The 17,631-nt window shown below is 46.6% G+C and overlaps 1 protein-coding gene across 2 annotated transcripts in view; it reads right to left on the bottom strand.

Annotated features, from left to right (window-relative positions):
• The window catches only part of COTL1 (coactosin like F-actin binding protein 1), a 61,486-nt gene that overhangs the window by 41,334 nt on the left and 2,521 nt on the right, over positions 1-17,631 (bottom strand). Inside the window, exons 2-5 of one of the 2 annotated variants that reach the window (XM_027513896.1) lie at positions 4,606-4,651; positions 3,759-3,799; positions 2,777-2,877; positions 2,426-2,508 (exon numbers count right to left, since the gene is read on the bottom strand). In XM_027513896.1, coding sequence (XP_027369697.1) covers positions 2,426-2,508; positions 2,777-2,853 — 160 coding nt within the window. In that variant the 5' untranslated portion in view covers positions 2,854-2,877; positions 3,759-3,799; positions 4,606-4,651. Of the gene's footprint in view, positions 1-2,425; positions 2,509-2,776; positions 3,048-3,758; positions 3,800-4,605; positions 4,652-17,631 lie in introns of both variants that reach the window. The other variant, XM_027513895.1, reaches the window with a different exon arrangement.

Raw genomic sequence — 17,631 nt, 5'->3', positions numbered from 1 at the left:
CCTTGCTGTGACTTGCAGGCAAGTCACTTAACCTCTCTGGGACTCCGTTTCCCCACCTACGTACGGAAGGGAAGCAAGCTCAGAAACGGAGACAAGGTGTGCCCAGTGCAGTGACTTGCGTGTAGAAAGCTACTAGTCAGCGTTCCGAACCCTTGGTCACTGAGTTAGGAGGACGCGGTGGCATGATAGAACAGGCTTTCCTAAGACAAACAAGAGCAGGCACGGCAACCACAGCTTGCCTATGCATTTGTCCAACAGACGGCTGGGGAAGGAAGGCGGACTTCCAGCCAGAGCAGACGGAGCCTTCAGATCCTATGGCCCATTCATAAGCTCAACAAGCAGCAGGGAAAGCATTTTTAGCTCTCCCACCAGGCCCTCCCCACTGCCATCCCTATTATTGGGGGAAGGAAGCCCCAGGGAGGGAGGAAGTGTTCTCTGACCACAGCCTCCCCAATTCAGAATCCACTCACAGGATGCTCTTTATTCCCGGGGTCACCTTCTCCTACTCAATGGACAGAACAATAGCTTCAGAAGCTGGGGGGTGGGTGGGAGGAGAAGACCCCAGTCTGATGGCAGGGGGTGGGGATGATGGATGGCTAGCAGGAGGAAACTGCTACTTTACTGTCCAGAGAGGAAGGAAGCTGGCTTGTGAGAAAAGCTCAGAGCCGGCAAGGCAAAAAATACTGCTGAGCCTCCCAGTTATACACCAAACCCCAGGAGGCTGCACTTACTCCACTTGTGAAAGCAGGCATCATGGTGGTGAAAGGACAGAGGTGGCTGAGAGACAGGGTTCCTGAGTCAGGGGCCTGGCTTTCAATCCTGGCCCCATGCACCTCAATAGATGTGAGTTATGATAGTATTTTACACATCTGCTTTTAAACAAAGGGTTCCTCAGATGGCTCAGTGGTACAGAATCCGCCTGCCAATGCAGGAGACTTGGGTTCCATCCCTGGGTCGGGAAGATCCCCTGGAGAAGGAAATGACAACCCACTCTAGTATTCTTGCCTAGGAAATTGCACAGACAGAGGAGCCTACAGGCAGGCTACAGTCCATGGGGTCACAAAAGAGTTGGACACGACTTAACTAAACAACAACATTTTAAACAATCCTGTCCAAAAGCAGTGAGTGAAGGTCTAGAGGTAGCTCTGGGAGATGTTTTAGTTGGGAGATTTTTTTTGTGTGGGGGGGATGGTAAATCTCAGTACCACCCAGCCCACAGCAGACACTTTATAGATATTCTTTGAATTAGAATAAATTCAAAATAGTCCTTTGAATAAAGGAAAGGGGCTGTTGCATGATCTTGAGCATAGTGTTGTATTTTTTATTTATTTCACAAATGACCATGTCATCTGTACAGGCACTGACTCACCTATCTTTTCGACAGCCCTCTAAGATTACAGGGGAGGAAACCAAGGCCCCAAGAGATTAAGTAACTTGCCCCAAACCACACAGCTAGAAAGTGGCCACAAGGGGATTCAAACCTACCTTGCTGACTCTAGGTCCCCACCCTAACTTTCAGGCCGTACTGCCTTTGTCTGAAAATATCTATTTCCAAGCTAGAGCCCAGAGCCCAGAAAAAGAGCCCATCCTCCAAGCTTAGCTTTAAAGGGCCTTATTACCAGTGATGCTGGGCCTTTTGCTTCAGTGGTGTGTGTTGGGGGGCAAGGATTGGAGGTTGTGGTTGTACATGCATGTGTTTTTTCCACTTACTGGTTCAAGACAACCCAGGGAAAGGCACAAAGTTTACAAATCCTAAAGATTTTGCTTGAAAGATTTCTTATATGTACACACCTGTGTAACTGCCTCCCAAATCAAAATACAGAATATTCCCAACCCCTTGAGACCCCACCCCACCTTCCATATGCCTCCCCCCAGTCAGTGGCTAGCCCGACCACTTTTCTGACTTTTCACGCTACAGATTAGCTTTGCCTTTTCTAAAATTTCACATAAATGGGATCATATGGTATGTACGCTTTCATATTCTGCTCTATATTCTATGAACAAAAACACATCACCAGCACATGGACAATGATTGCAGCAGAAAGGAGAGGGCTGTCGCTAACCATTTCTTTCTCCTTCAATAAGCACCAGGATTGTTTTTATTTTGGCTCTCTGACTAATGAAAGGGGAAACCCGGGAGGGCTGGACCCTGGAGTTTGGAACTCCATGAGTTAACGGTGGAAAGCTAGTGACCATGGGGGCAAAGGAGCTGTCCCGCCTGAAAAGGTTACTGTGAGAGGGAGGAGGCTGCCGGTCACCTCTGGTTGTTCTGGATGCCCAGAGGAGAGAAGGCTTGTGGAGGCTTTCGAACGCTCCAATCTGGTTCCTCCAGCGCTGGGGGCGCCCAGAGTGGCCTCAGACTCCTCCCTAGCATTGACCTTGTTCCAAAAGACCGGGAGTCCCCCCAGAAGGCGCGTCTCCCTACCTGTGCACTGTTGGATGAAGTCCTGATATTCCGCTCCCTGCTCGCCGGGGACGATGGTGGAGCCGTCATATTTAAAAGTCACCCTTTGGATTGGGAGAAGAGAAAAACACACACATACACATACACATCAGCGTTGGTGCCTGAACGGTGCCGAGCTTCCACAGAACAATCTAAAAGATGCTCTGGCTAGCGAAAAGCCAGCGCTGGCTTTCCACGCTGTCCCGGGTTAAGACTGTGGGGAGACCGCACGGGGATGACCCTTAATCCGTCCCGTCTGGAAGACGGCTCAGCGCACCAGGCCCCTTGTGAGCTCAGGCAGCGGGGCTCGAAGAGCAATGCAAAGTTCCTCACCAGATGACGGCCGAGCTGTCGTCGCGCACCAGGTTGTACGCCGTTCGGCAAGCCTCTTTGTCGATCTTGGTGGCCATCGCCGCGGGGCCGCAGTGGGGATACTGTGCTCGCAGCGACAGATGAGCGCGCTTGGGGCGGGCTGCAGGGAGCGGAGCGGAGCGGGGCGGGGACGCGCGGAAGGCGGGCGGGCAAGCGGGCGGGCGGGCAGCTGGCGACAGCAGCGAGAGAAGGAGAGCTCCGAGCTCGGAGAGCGGCGGTGGCTCCGAGTGCGCTAGGAAAGCGAGCTAGACCCAGGCCACGCAGCCCCGCCCCCCTTCGCCCATTGGCCTCCGAGGACGCATTACGCCCCACCCCCTATCGCTATTGGTCACAGAGCGTGTCGGGGCGTGGCGTCTTTACCCGCCAGCGACCAATCCCAGCCCGAGTGGGTTGCGCAACCCTGAGAAGGGGGCTGGAGAGAGGGGCTTTTTCTCCCTCCTCCCCTCTTCTTCTCCCTCCCCGCTCTTCTCCTCCCTCCTCCTCTTCTTTTCTCCCTCCCCCAACCCTTTCTTGTTCTTCCACTCCCCTAACTCCTCCCCCATTTCCTCCTCCCCAAGCCCTGTTTCTCCTTTCCCTCTCTCTACTCCCTCTCCCTCCTCCCTTCTTGAGTCTCCCTCCTCATTCACTGCCCGCTCCTCGCCTCACCTCCTCCCCTTGCTCTTCCCACTTCCCTAACCCCTTCTCCCTCCTTCCTCCCTATTCCCACCTCCCCTCCCTTCCCTCATCTCCTACCCCAGCCTCCCCTAGTCCTCCTTATTCCCCCAAACAACAACTCCGTTTACCTCCTCCCTATTCCTTGTCTTCAAGCTCTTGTCCTCTCGCCTCCTCTCTCTCTCACTTTGCACCCCCCCCCTCCTCCCTATCCCTTCCTCTACCTCCCTCCTCCCCACCAGGGCTCCTGGGCTGCAGAGCTCCACAGGGAAGCTCCACATGGGTGACTTACTGCATCAAACTGCCCTGGCCCAGTGTTGGGCTCCGTGGTTTCTAGGTAGGGAGAAATTGGAAAGAAGTAAGATTGTTAGATAGGAGGGGATAGAAAGTGGACTGCTTCCAAAACACTGGTGGGGTCACTGTTTACTTTACGCTCTGGTTATTTGCATTCACATCTTATCTCCCCCTTTGGGTTCCACTGAGGGCAGGAGCTGACTCATTCTGTCTTCTTCCTTCCCTCACTGACTCAGTCATTCATTCCCTCCTGCAATCATTCCACAAAGACCAGTTACAGGGTTCAGGCAAGTAAAAAGGCTGGACCCCCCAAGACCCGGCTCTTGAATCGCATCCAGTGTTGCCTCTTTTTAACTGTAGGCCTTTGGACAAGCCTCAGAAACTCTCTGATTACCTTCCTCCAATGGAATAGTAATAGTACCGACCACTTTAGATTCGAACATAACTTAGCGACTAAACAACAACTACAACTGACATCATAGGTTTGCTTTATGGTTCATGTTTAATGAAACTTGTCAACAAATATGTTAGACATTCAACAAAAGATCATTGTTGTTGGTTATCAACTAAAATAAATCGTAAATAGAAACCCCAAAGGTCAGGGACAATGTTCAATCAATAATAAAATTAATTCTTAATGGTAAACAAACAAAAATCAATCGAGCATTGAACAGGCACATGGGGGAAGGTGAGTGGGGAAAGTAGGAGCTGGTATTGCTATAAATTAAAAGGCAAAAACAAAGAAATTCCAGTTGGATGCAGCTCAAAGCAGCTCCTACCTTACTCCCTGATGAAGATAATGGGATAATTAGTTATTAGAAAGCAAGCCAAAGATGGAGCCATACCTCACACCGCAGATCAAGGTAAATTCCAAAAGGATCAAAGATTTGCCTGTAAATAAAGGAAACCACAAAAGTGTCATAAGAACACATGGGAAGCTTCCTTTATAAGATTGGAATGGGAAACCAAACTAACCGTGACTCAAAATCCAAAAGCCATAACGAAAGATAGTTACATTCAGATATGTAAAAAGTCTTCTTCGAGGGGAAAAAAAAGAAAACAAAACAAGGCAGCAGAGCAGTAGAAAGTATTTGCAACTCAAATCAGGAAGAAGGTACCTCGCTGACATATAGAGAAACCAACCTAGGAAAAAGAGGGAATTCCCTGGCAGTCCAGCGCTTAGGACTCCATGCTTCCACTCCTGGGGAGGTGAGGAGGGTTGGGTTTGGGGAACTAAGATCTTGCAAGCCCTGTCGCACAGCCAGAGAGAAGGGAGAAAAAAGAAAAGTGAGCACAGGATATGACCAGACAGGTCAGAAGGCTCTTAAACAATGAGAAGATGCTCAGTCTCAAGCCCTAATAAGAGAAATGCAAATTGAAGCAAAACTGAGATAACTTAAAAAAAAAAAAACTAACAGTTTAGCAAAAAAGCAAAATTTGACAAGCATGCTTTGTTGGTGAAGCCATGAAGACTCAGGCCATCTCATACAAGCTGGTAGGAGTGCAAGTTAGCACAACCAGGCATGGAAGCCACTTGTCAATATCTAGCAACGTTGCAAATCTCTGTGCTCTTGGCCAGTTTCCCCTAGAAACATCAACAGGACATAGGGCGGCCTGTGTGCCTTGGTCCCACACTCAGAGATTCTGATGTAGTTCATCTGAAGTATGACTTAAGGGCTGGGATTTTTAAAATCCCCTTTCATCATTTTCATGGGCAACTGGGGCTGATGGTCGCTGCTATAGACACAGTCAAGTAATCACTGAGTAATCATCATTCAAGTAACCACTGACTCGATGGATGAGTTTGAGCAAGCTCCAGGGAGTTGGTGATGGACAAGGAAGCCTGGAGTGCTGCAGTCCATGGGGTCGCAGAGTCAGACATGACTGAGCAACTGAACTGAACTGAATCATTGAGCTTTATTGCTAGTAGCAGAAGCCCCTCATTGATGGGGGGCTGGATGAAGAGATAATGATACAGGTGTGCCGTGGAGAAATATGAAGCTGGAAAAACAAAGAGAGTAGGGGGCTTCTCTCTATGCACTGTTACTGATAGATCTACCGTCTACATTAATGATAGATCTACAGTCTACATCGTGATGGAACAAGGCAAAGTACAGAACAGTATGATCAAAACACCTTCTTGTGCAGCTAGCTTTTTAAAGTCGGGGGAGGGAGTACAGAGATATTTGTGTTCGTCCATATGTGCATAAACACCTCTGGAAGAACACACAAGAGAAAAATAAAAGAGTTGTGCCTGAGATGGAGATGAGGAAGGAAGCCAGGTACAAAGGGAAGAGGAGAAGGAGAGAGATTTTACCATATACCATTTTACTTCTATCTATCCTGTTCTGTTTTTGAACATATGAATGCACTATCTATTAAGAATGTTAAACAACAACAACAAAGTGGTTTCTAGCCTGAATTTGATTCCAGAGTTCAGGGACCCTGCCTGGGTGCCTCGACTTTATCTGGATGCTTCCACCTTTAACTGTGTTTCTCCTATTTGTAGTTGCTGTCGCCCTCTACTGGACTGAAGGTGTAAGGTGGGTTTTGAAACAAAATCTGATTTTGAGCATTGTGAAGACAATATGCCCAGCTAAGGCAGAACAATAAACTGCACCCCAGTAATAAATTCGCTGTGTGAATATTTGTTTAAATCTGAGATCCACACAATATAAAAATCAATCTAATCAAGCTCGCGTTTCTTTAGAAAAAAATCAGATCAAAATATTTGACATATATTATGTGCTATGACAAACCTAGACTGTGTAATAAAAAGCAGAGACATCATTTTGCCAAACCATCACAAAGGTCCGTATAATCAAAGCTATGGTATTTCCAGTAGTCACGTAAATATGTGAGAGTTGGACCATAATGAAGGCTGAGTGCTGAAGAATTGATGCTTTCGAACTCTGGTGCTGGAAAAGACTCTTGAGAGTCCCTTGGACAGCAAGGAGATCAAACCAGTCAATCCTAAAGGAAATCAACTTTGAACATTCATTGGAAGGACCGATGCTGAAGCTGAAGCTCCAATACTTTGGCCAGTTGATTCGAAGAGCCGACTCATTGGAAAAGACCCGGGTGCTGGGAAAGATTGAGAGCAGCCAGAGAAGAGGGTGACAAGATGAGATGGTTGGATGACATCACTGACTTAATGGACTGGGAGATAGTGAAGGACAGGGAAGCTTGGCAGTCCAGTCTATGGGGTCACAAAGAGCTGGACACAACTTAACGGCTGAACAACAACAATGTGCTAGCTACTATGTCAGGAATTGGGGGAGGGGCTTCGCTGGCGATCCAGTGGATCTGCACTTCCAATGCACGGGCTTGGATTTGATCCCTGGTCAGGGAAATAAAATCCCACTTGCCACATGGTGGGACCAAAAAAAAAAATTGAGAGCAGGTATAAATTCATTCATTTATTCATTCATTTATCCACCCATCCATTCATTTATTCTGGCCCTGGGCCTATTGTGTGTCTAAAGGGATCACACACACACTTGCCTGTAGGGGGCAGGCACGTAATGTGAATGAGCCAAGTACACAGTCTAAGAACATTTTTTCCTGAAGGTCATTCTCCTCTGGGTGTCAGTTTCATCTTCAGAACTGCCCTTTTAAAGGGGGCTGCTGGTCCTCAGATCTGTCCCAGTTGCTATGCAGGAATCTTAGCATAATGAGGCCAAGCCTTCCAGTTGTCTAAGGAAAGCAAATAATCTGAATCTTTTTGTGAAATCTCATCTCTAGATTCTTAAACTTGGGCAGTAACAACGTTACATGTAAGAGCTAGACAAACACGCTCCCTGCCCTCATGGGAATTAGTCTTGGAGGGAGACAAGCCACTTTGGTGTGGGTAGTCTTCTTGCTTGTTAACACTTGAGTGTTAGTCGCTCAGTCGTATCTGATTCTTTGTGACCCCACAGACTCTAGCCCACCAGGCTCCTCTGTCCATGGGATTCTCCAGGCAGGAATACTGGAGTGGGTAGCCATTCCCTTCTCCGGGGGATATTCCTGACCCAGGTATGGAACTCGTGTCTCCTGTATGTGTTTTCTGCATTACAAAGGGATTCTTTACCATCTGAGCCACCAGGGAAGCCCAAATGGAAACTCAGTTCAAATAGGCCTGGACAGTGGAGAGAAAGCAATGACTCCATGATGGGAAAGCCCAGAGTTAGTAGAATTCAGGCATGTTTAATAAAAAATAAAAGACAGGTAACCAAATTTAAAAATATTGAAAGGGGACTTCCCTGGTGGCTCAGTGGTAGAGAATCTGCCTGCCAGTATAAGAGACACAGGTTCAATCCCTGATCCCAGAAGATTCCCACATACCACAGAGAAACTAAGCCTGTGGGCCACAACTCTTGAGCCTGTGCTCCGGAACCCAGGAGCTGAGACTATTGAGCCCTTGTGCCCTAGAGCCTGTGCTCTCAACGAGAGACGCCACCGCAGTGAGAAGCCCGCTCACCACAATTAGAGAAAAACTCACGTGGCAACAAAGACCTAGCACAGCCAAAAATAAACAAATAAAATTAATTAAAAATTTTTTTTAAGTAATAAAAATACACAAAGGATGGGAACTTCCCTGGTGATCCAGTGGCTAAGACTCTGCACTCCAAAAGCAAGGGGTCCGGATTTGATCCCTGGTTGGGGAGTTAGATCCTACACGCCACAACTAAAGATTGCACATGTGTCAACTAAGACCCAGTACAGCCAAGTAAAATAAATAAATAAATATATATATATTTAATGGGACAAGCTAGGACCCATCCCTGTGATATCAGGCAGGGGAGAAGAAGGGGACAGTGAGTGGTGAGGGGCAATGAGACAGTATATTGATATAATGTTAATACAGCATCTATGTACCCTATTCATGATATAGTAACTATATTATGCAGTATTAGGGATAGTAATCAGGGGGCTTCCCAGGTGGCTCAGTGGTAAAGAACCTGCCTGCCAATGCAGGAGACATGAGAGAAACAGTTTCAATCCCTGGGTCAGGAAGATCCCCTGGAGGAGGGCATGACAACCCACTCCAGTATTCTTGCCTGGAGAATCCTGCGGACACAGGAGCCTGGTGGGCTACCCTCCATGGGGTTGCAAAGAGTCGGACACGACTGAAGAGACTTGGCATTCATGCAGAGTGAGTAATAGCTTACTATGGGTTGTGTTCTCTGTGCTGGCCACCGTGCTAAGTGCTGTACGACTATTTTCTCAAGTAATTCTCACGTCAGCCCAAGAAGACAGAGCCACTAACCGCTGCAACATAAAGGAGGGAACTGAAGCACTGAGAGGTGGCACCATCTCCCCAGGTCACACAGCAAGAGCCTTGCAGAGACACTGTTAGAACCCAGGCGGCATGACGTCAGGGGTCTGAGCCTCCCCAGGAAGAGGCAGAGTCTGGACACAGTGAAACTGACCCAGAGTAGCTCAGCCATGTGTGCTCCATTCTAGAAACACTGTGCTGACTTTTTAAGACCATCATTTCTGCATGAGCTTTGTTTCTGTGATTGCAAATAATAACCTACAGAATTTTGAAGGTCAGTGTCCTAGTTCCCACATTTACCTTGGGGCTGTACATTAAAAGAAGGAAAGGAAGGAAGAAATCCCATCTCAGCTGTAATTAGAGATGGAAATAAAACATAACCCTGAAATTTGCTGTTCTCAGCAAGGTGGTTGTCATTCTAAAGCAGGTGTCTTACATGGAATAGATATTTATGGAAAAAGGTATTTATAGAATCGGTGCTGAGCTCACTCATTGTCAAATCTCTGAAAAGAGGGCCCCTGGAGCTTTTGGGAAGTGAAGGTGCTGAGCTATTGACAGAGGGAACGTAATACCTACCTCCTCCCAAATGGTCTTTCTCAGGAACTGTGAGTCACCCAGAGAGAACTCCGCCTGGACTCCAGAAATCCAGCAAGAAGACACTGGAAGGGCAACATGATCTAGGATTTTATCTACCAGTGAGTAAGGGCAGGGTGGGTGCAAGCCTCTGAGTGGAGCAGTGTGGTCTAATGGCTGAAGGTTCAGAAAATTTCTCTCCCAAACCCTGGCTCTGCCATTCCCTTCCTGAGCCTCAGTCTCCTCTTCCATGAAGTGAGGACCACATGTGGAAAATCATATCAAAGGCAATAAAAGCAACTACTTAAAAAATTTTTTTTTTAGTCGCACCCATGCAGCATGAGAATCTTACTTCCCTGACAAGGGATCAAACCCACGCCCCCTACATTGGGAGTAAAGAGTCTAAACCACTGGGCCACCAGGCAAGTCCCAAAAAGCAGCTGATATTTTAAGTGCCAGCCACCCTCCCCCTCCCCTTTCCAATCAGTATGAAACTTTAAATTGCCTTACTAGACGTGGCACACAAAACTCCACCAGGAAACAGAAACTATATACAGAGCTCATTCAGCGAGTGGGGAAGTATATAAGCAGGAAGAATTGAATGAAGGATATTGACTACAGCGGCGAGCAGAGAAGTCCAGCAGGTTGGTGCACCCCAAGAAATCAGCCACAGCCCAGAGATGGGTGAGCAGCCCTGGGTCAGAGAGACAGGGTCAGGGGACACTAGAGTAGAGCTGAAATCACCTAAGGGATGCTGCAGCTCAGAGAAGGTATGGCTACTGGAGATTTGCTCCAGAGACGGGTAGAAATACCCCTGCCGTTTCTTCCCTCCTGCCTTCCACTCTCTCACCAGGGTCTTCCACTATCAGACCCAGCATCCTGCAAAGGGGACCCCTTCTCCCACTCCACCACCATCCTCCTAGCCCTTCAGGGTCAAGGAGGGTAGTTAGGAGGAGGCGGAGGGTACTTAGAAGGAGGCGTTCTAATGTCCAGAACCAGGGAAGAAGACATGGTCAAGCTGGTCAGACCACGCCTTGAGAATTGTGTTCTGATGTGGGGATTGTGCTTAAAGGAGGACCCCAGCAGACACTGGGAGGGATGCGAAGCCACAGATGTGGTTTATCCTGCAGGAGGGTGGCTTTGTGGAGGATAGGGGAACTGCCCCTTCACTTGGGAGGAAGTCCCTCTTACAGCAGATAATAGTGTTCTTTTAAAAAAAAAAAAAGAAAGACTTGGCTGCATTGGGTTTTTGTTGCTGCACACAGGCTTTGTCTAGTTGCAGTGAGCAGGGGTTACTCTTTTTGTCTAATTGCGGTGCATGGGCTTCTCACTGTGGTGACTTTTGTTGTGGCTCACAGGCTCCAGAGGTCAGGCTCAGTAATTGTGGCACTTGGACTTAATTGCTCTGTGGCATGTGGGATCTTCCCAGATCAGGGATCAAACCCACAACCCTTGCATTGGCAAGTGGATTCTTGACCGCTGAACCAGCAGGGAAGTCCTGAAGGTAGTCTTATACGACCCTCCTGGGAGCAGATCTAACCCGATTACAGGAAGACAGAGTTGGAGTCAATATAAAGAAGATCTTTCTCTTTCATAGAAATTAACACAACATTGTAAATCAGCTGCACTTCAATTTTCAAAATATATTGATAAAAAAAAAAAAAGGAGAAGAAGAAAACTCTTTTCTGATGGAACTGAATTTGGCTTTCCTGGGAGGTAGTGAGCTCCCCATCACAGCAAAGGATTTGTGAGAGTTAATTCTTGGTCTAGTGACCGTTGCTATTTTGAACTAGCTTCTACTTTTGACATGACAAAGAAATTTCAGTAACCCAGGGGATCCGGTATTATCAGTTAAACTTTTAAACTTGCTTTGTGAAAACCTGTTTTATTTCCCCTTGGTGTGGTGTGTTTAGTCATTCACAGGCTGTAAGTTTCTCACAGACAGTAAGATGTATGTAGATCCGCCTGACTTTAAGCAAACATAATATGTGAAAATTTTGGTTCTTGGTTCCACTACAAACAAACAAACAAACAAAAAGCTATCATTTAATTTCTTTAAACAATAATTTTCCCTAGGACATTTAAAATATACTTTCAGGGTCAAATAAAAATTTTCCTGAAGTGTTTATTTTATGTTGGCTAAGGGAAACTATTATCCAGAGGAGGTCTATAGAGAGGAATAAATTAATGTGAACAATATGCAAATAAAAAGCCACAATTTTCTGCGGTATTTGTTAAAATAAGCATCTTTTTGGCTTTTAGCACCCCATAACAGCAGCCTGCTGAAGAAGACAATGGCAACCCACTCCAGTACTCTTGCCTGGAAAATCCCTTGGGCAGAGGAGCCTGGTAGGCTGCAGTCTATAGGGTCCCGAAGAGTCAGACACTACTGAGCAACTTCACTTTCACTTTTCACTTTCATGCAATGGAGAAGGAAATGGCAACCCACTCCAGTGTTCTTGCCTGGAGAATCCCAGCGATGGGGGAGCCTGGTGGGCTGCGGTCTATGGGGTCGCACAGAGTTGGACACGACTGATGCGACTTAGCAGCAGCAGCAGCAACAAGTATATGTATATGTTCTTCTTTGAGCACAGGCTGGCTGAAATACACTAGTGTATTTTTTTTAATTGAAGTATAGTCGATTTACAATATTGTGTTAGTTTCAGATGTATAGCAAAGTACTTCAGTTATATTTATATCTACTCTTTTGCAGATTCTTTTCCATTGTAGATTATTATAAGATATTGAATATAGTTACCTGTACCAGATAGTAGGTTCTTGTTTGCCTGTTTCATATAGTAGTGCATATCTGTAATCCTAAATCCCTACTTTATCCCTCCTCCCTCTTCCCCTTTGGTAATTATAAATTTGCTATGCCTGAGTTTATGTTTTGTAATAAGTTCACTTGTTTTATTTTTCAGATTGCAGATCAGTGCTATTACATGGTATTTGTCTTACTCCGATTACTTCACTTAGTATGATAATCTCTAGGTCCATCCACGTTGCTGCAAATGGCATTATTTCATTCTTGTTTATAGCCCTGTATCTTTCTTCTTGCATGGACCTTCTATAACCTTCTATTGTGATTTCCCATTTCCCATTCTTTATGGTGGTTACAGAACCTAAAGAATCTTTCAAAACCGTCGATGTGCAGAATGAACCCTTTACCTGGAGTTCACAGTCCCTTCCACCTTCTCTTCCCTGGTTTCTACAGTTCATTTGATGTCAATTTCCTTAATCAGGGGCTTCAAGTTTTCCCAAGTTTCATTTCAGTTTTCATAGAGACAATATTCTTTCTTTTTACCCTCATGTTTCCATGATTTCTGTAACACTTAATGGAATCAATTATTGATGATAATAAACACAACTGCCATACACAAGTTTGGGAGCAAACACACACACTCTGCCTAAGGGTAGAGGACAAAGGTGAGGAAGAAGTATGTAGGTGGAGAGTTCAGTATGCACGTGTGTTTCACAGAAGAAATAGGACAAGTTCAGTAACCTAGTGAGTCAGTTTAATGAAAGCTAGTTAAGAGAGTGTCTTAAAAAAATAACTATAAAAATTAAAACTTTGAAACTCAATTAAAGCTTTGAAAAAATTAAAAGCTTTGAAACTCAAAGTGCCTTTTTGTGTGTGCATTAGCTCATATTACTTGGTCATCCATCATGTGCTCTTTCATTCATTAAATATTCCTTCTGTGATCTCACAATAGTAGACATATTGCTGGCTACAGGCTGATTGGCAGGGTCACTCTATTATGCCCATTTTATTGGTGGGGAGACTGAGGCTCAGCCAGCTGACATTGCCACACACATTTAAGTACAAGTGCCAGGTCTTTTGGTTGTACATCCTCATGTACTTCCTACCATGTAAGACAGACGGTTCAGATTTCTCTTCCCCTTAAACCAGAAGTTCAGGTTCTCCATGCTGACAGTATGAGGGAGAAAGCAGACTATTCTATAAGCCATTTTGGAAAACTGACAGATAAATAGATTGAAAGGCAAATTTTCCCAGTGTTTGGAGTCAGAGTGCTGACAGCAAACAGAAGGCACATTAGATGGATTCTGAAGAGAATTTATTTTTTGAAATAAGTGTGTATGTATATATCTATGTATGTATTTATTAGGGCTTCCCAGGTGGCTCAGCTGTAAAGAATCTGCCTGCAATGCAGGAGACACAGGAGTTGCAGGTTCAGTCCTGAGTGGGGAATATGCCCTGGAGGAGGAAATGGCAACCCACTCCAGTACTCTTGCTTGAAAAATCCCATGGACAGAGAAGCCTGGTGGGCTACAGTCCACGCAGTCGCAGAGTCGGGCATGACTGAGCATGAGAATACATTTATTTATTTGGCTGCACTGGGTCTTAGTAGGGACACTCAGGATCTGCAATCTTCATTGCAGCATGCAGGGTCCCTTTTTTTAAATTAATTAATTTTAGTTTTGGTTGCACAAGGTCTTCATTGCTGCATGTGGGTTTTAGTTGCGGTGAGCAGGGGGCTACTCCCTAGTTGCAGTGCATGGGCTTCTCATTTCGATAGCTTCTCTTCTTGTGGAGCACAGACTCTAGGGTGTGTGGGCTTCAGTAGTTTAAGCACAGGGGCTCAGGAGTTGTGGCTTCATACTGTATGTAGGATCCATTAGTTGCACGTGTGGGATCTAGTTCCCTAACCAGGGATCTAACCCAGGACACCTGCATTGGGAGTGCAGAGTCCTAGCCACTGTACCAGCAGGGAAGTCCCTGAAGAGAATCTAGGGACTACAGGGAGTTCCCCACCTTTCTCCTCTTGCCCTCCTGTCTCCATCTGGTGCCTCCCACTGGTTCAACCCAATAGGAAGTCACAGGGGAGAGAGCCCAGGTGATGCCTTCCATCAAGGTCGGACTTCTAGGACACAGAGAAGGTGAAGAATGAATCTGAGCACAAGCAGATGGGTAACAACCAGAGCCCACCCTGCTTGCCAATTGGCATCACTGATATAATTCTTTTTTCCTTTATGGTGTTAAGAATTCTCTGAGACTGATTCAGAAGGAAGGGGCAGGGGAAGGACATTCCAGCCAGGGCCGTATTGGTACCAGCCCACCAAGGGGGTCAGAGGGAGAGGGTAGGGGCAAGGTCCTAGAGTAGACACAGGGAACTGTATTCAATATTCTGTGATAAACCATAATGGAAAAGAATGTATATACACATATAACTGAACTGCTGTGCTGTACAGCAGAAGTTAATACAACATTATAAGTCAACTATACTTCAATAAAATAATACATACATATATACACAGGTAAAGCTACTTCAACCACACTAGCCAGGCACCCAGCTCACTGCCAAAGGGTTTCTGTTCTCATTGAGTCCAGCTTCCCCTGCATGGACCCCTGCAAGCACCCCATGTCCAGCCAACCAGAGTTCCTCCTCAACTGTCCACTGCTTCACTCCTCCGGGTCTTTGCACATGCAGTTTCCTCTGCCTGAGACCCCCTTCACCACTCTCATCTGCCTAGAATCTCCCACTTACCCTTTCAAACACAGCTCAGGTGTCACTGCCCCACAGTTTTAAGTCATGCACAGAAAAGCTTTATCTCAGGGGTGTCAGGGAAGTTTAGCATTTGAAAAAAAAAAATGTTCATTCCTGGAATTAACCATGCCAACAGAGCAAAAAAAGAGCAAAAAAAAAAAAAATCTCTGGGGATCTGGAGATGTATGTGTGAATGAAAATATCAGTGAGCCAGTATCACACACAGGTCATCATGCTAAGCCCTCTCCATGGAAGGGGAGGCAGGTAGACAGACTCTACTGCCTCACTGTAAACCTCATTCCTCAGAGGAGGAAAGCAAGGTACAGAGAGGCTGAGCAATTTGCCCAAAGTCACACAGCTGGCAAGTGGTAGAAGCGAGGGCTGAAGTCTGGTATCTTCACACCACATGCTGTAACTACGTGGCATACTGAATGAATGACTGAATGAATGCAACCACCAGAACCAAAATGATGGTCGACCCAGAGAGACGACAGCCCTGCTGAGTCAGGGTGGGCTGCCCAGGTCAGTCCCTGCAGTGGGGGAGAACAAGAGCAGGGACAGGCAGTTCAGAGATGGAGAAGGATGACACCCCCTCCCATGGAGCAGACCCTTCCCTGGGGACCTAGTGTTCCTCCTCCCCTGGGTCCCGACGGCTGGGGGCCAGCCTCCACCCGCCCCTTATATCACTATATTACAACTGCAAGTTCCTGTGTCTCTCTCCCACTTTGGATGTCAGGCCCATCCTGACATTTCACTCAAACTTTTCTGGCCAGGACTGTTTGTCCACCTAGGGACAATCCACTTTTCTTGAATAAAGGAGACAAACGATATTCAAGACTGCAGGAGCCCTGGTGAGAACACGGCCAGACCCCACTCCAAGAAGCAGTGGAGCAAGGAGCCAGTTGCTGGCAGGAGGTCAAAGCAGGACCAGCTGCTTGGCTGACAAGGTATCAACCAGGCACTTGCTCTTTTCCCTAAGAAGAGTCAGGCTTGGGCCTGAAGTCTGAGCTTGAACTCTATAGACAGAAACTAAGGGGGCCTGCAGCTCACGGGGGAGCTTGGAAGAGATGTTGAAAAGGATGTATCTGAGAGTGCTGCTCCGTGCTGTTCCTAGAATCCCGTCAGTACCTCAGGGCTCAGTGGGAAAGTGCTGTGATCAATTAGCAATATCTGCCATGCATACTCTACCACCAGATGTAGAGGTATGCATGCTCTCTGTTTACCATCAGGTGGCAGGGCTGTGGGAGAAGGGGCTGGGCAGATTAGTAGTCATAACAGAATGAACGGTTCTCAAGAACTTGGAATGTGCCCTGTTAAATGCTTTGCCTGTTCTATTTTATTTAATCCTCAAGATAACTCTCAGAGATAAGGGACTCTGGCCCCACCCCTATGGCAGCTCTATGAGAGTCACAATTTTACCTACTTGTATATTTTTTCATATTTATTTATTTATTTGGCCTCGCTAGGTCTTAGTTGTGGCACATGGGATCTTTAGTTGGGGCATACACACACTTAGGTGTGGCCTGTAGGACCTAGTTCCCTGACCAGGGATCGAACCCAGGCCTCCTGCATTGGGAGCGTGGAGTCTTGGTCACTGGACCACCAGGGAAGTCCCACCATTTTATTTATCTGTGTTTAGCGCTATATCCGCAGCACCTAAAAGAGTACCTGGCATATGGCTGGCACTCAAAAAGTATTTGCTATTGAGTAGATGAACTCCCATTTTGAAGATGAGGAAACTGAGGCCCAGAGAGACAAGCAACTTACTCAAAGTCATACAGTTAATGAGAGGTCCTCTAGGGCAGCATCTCTGGAATGTTCTGAGAAGTGGCATTGTTCTATAATCTGTGCTATGCACTAGCTACAGGTGACCAGTCAGGATGTGACATGGAGGTAAGGCAACTGAGAAAGTGCATTTTAAATTTCATGTAATTCTAACTAATTAAAATAGAAATGGCCCAGCACAGCTCTAGAGCTTGAGAGTTCAACCACCCTAGACCGATACCAAACACCAGGTCCAGGTTTTCCAAGTCAAATGAAAACACTGAGAGTTTTTTCCGTTATAATCCTATCAGGAAGGGCAGGGGGTGTAGCAGTGAATGAATCACAAGTAATTGTATTACTTATGTGGCTCTCCTGGCCACACAGTTTTGCGAAGGCTTTTATCCACGCGCTGGGTTTCACACGAGAGGCTTGAAGACTCCATGGGAGACGTGGCTAGTCAGGGTTACCTGCTGACCTTGGACCACAGCCAGCTGTGCAACCCTGAAATGCCAAGCATTTCATTTTCACAGCAGGCAAACAGGGAACCATGGCAAACAGAGTCAAGCTGTGGGCCAGGCCAGCTTCCTTAGAAACCTCAGCAGTAAGTGACCAGCAGTTCTGACCTGACAGGTCCCAAGACAGCATCAGCTCCAGGAGAAGCCGTGACACGCAGGAAGCTTTGTGTACATTTAGCGCCTTATATCTGCCTCCCCTCCCCTCTTCTCTCTACCCCTCTTAGGGGCTGGCCTCTTCCTTTCCCTCTAGTC

Source organism: Bos indicus x Bos taurus, chromosome 18 (assembly GCF_003369695.1).
Source record: "Bos indicus x Bos taurus breed Angus x Brahman F1 hybrid chromosome 18, Bos_hybrid_MaternalHap_v2.0, whole genome shotgun sequence".
NCBI classification, from domain to species: Eukaryota; Metazoa; Chordata; class Mammalia; order Artiodactyla; family Bovidae; genus Bos; species Bos indicus x Bos taurus.
Note: the sequence above shows the minus strand (reverse complement) of the source record. Positions and strands in the feature narration are given on the sequence as shown.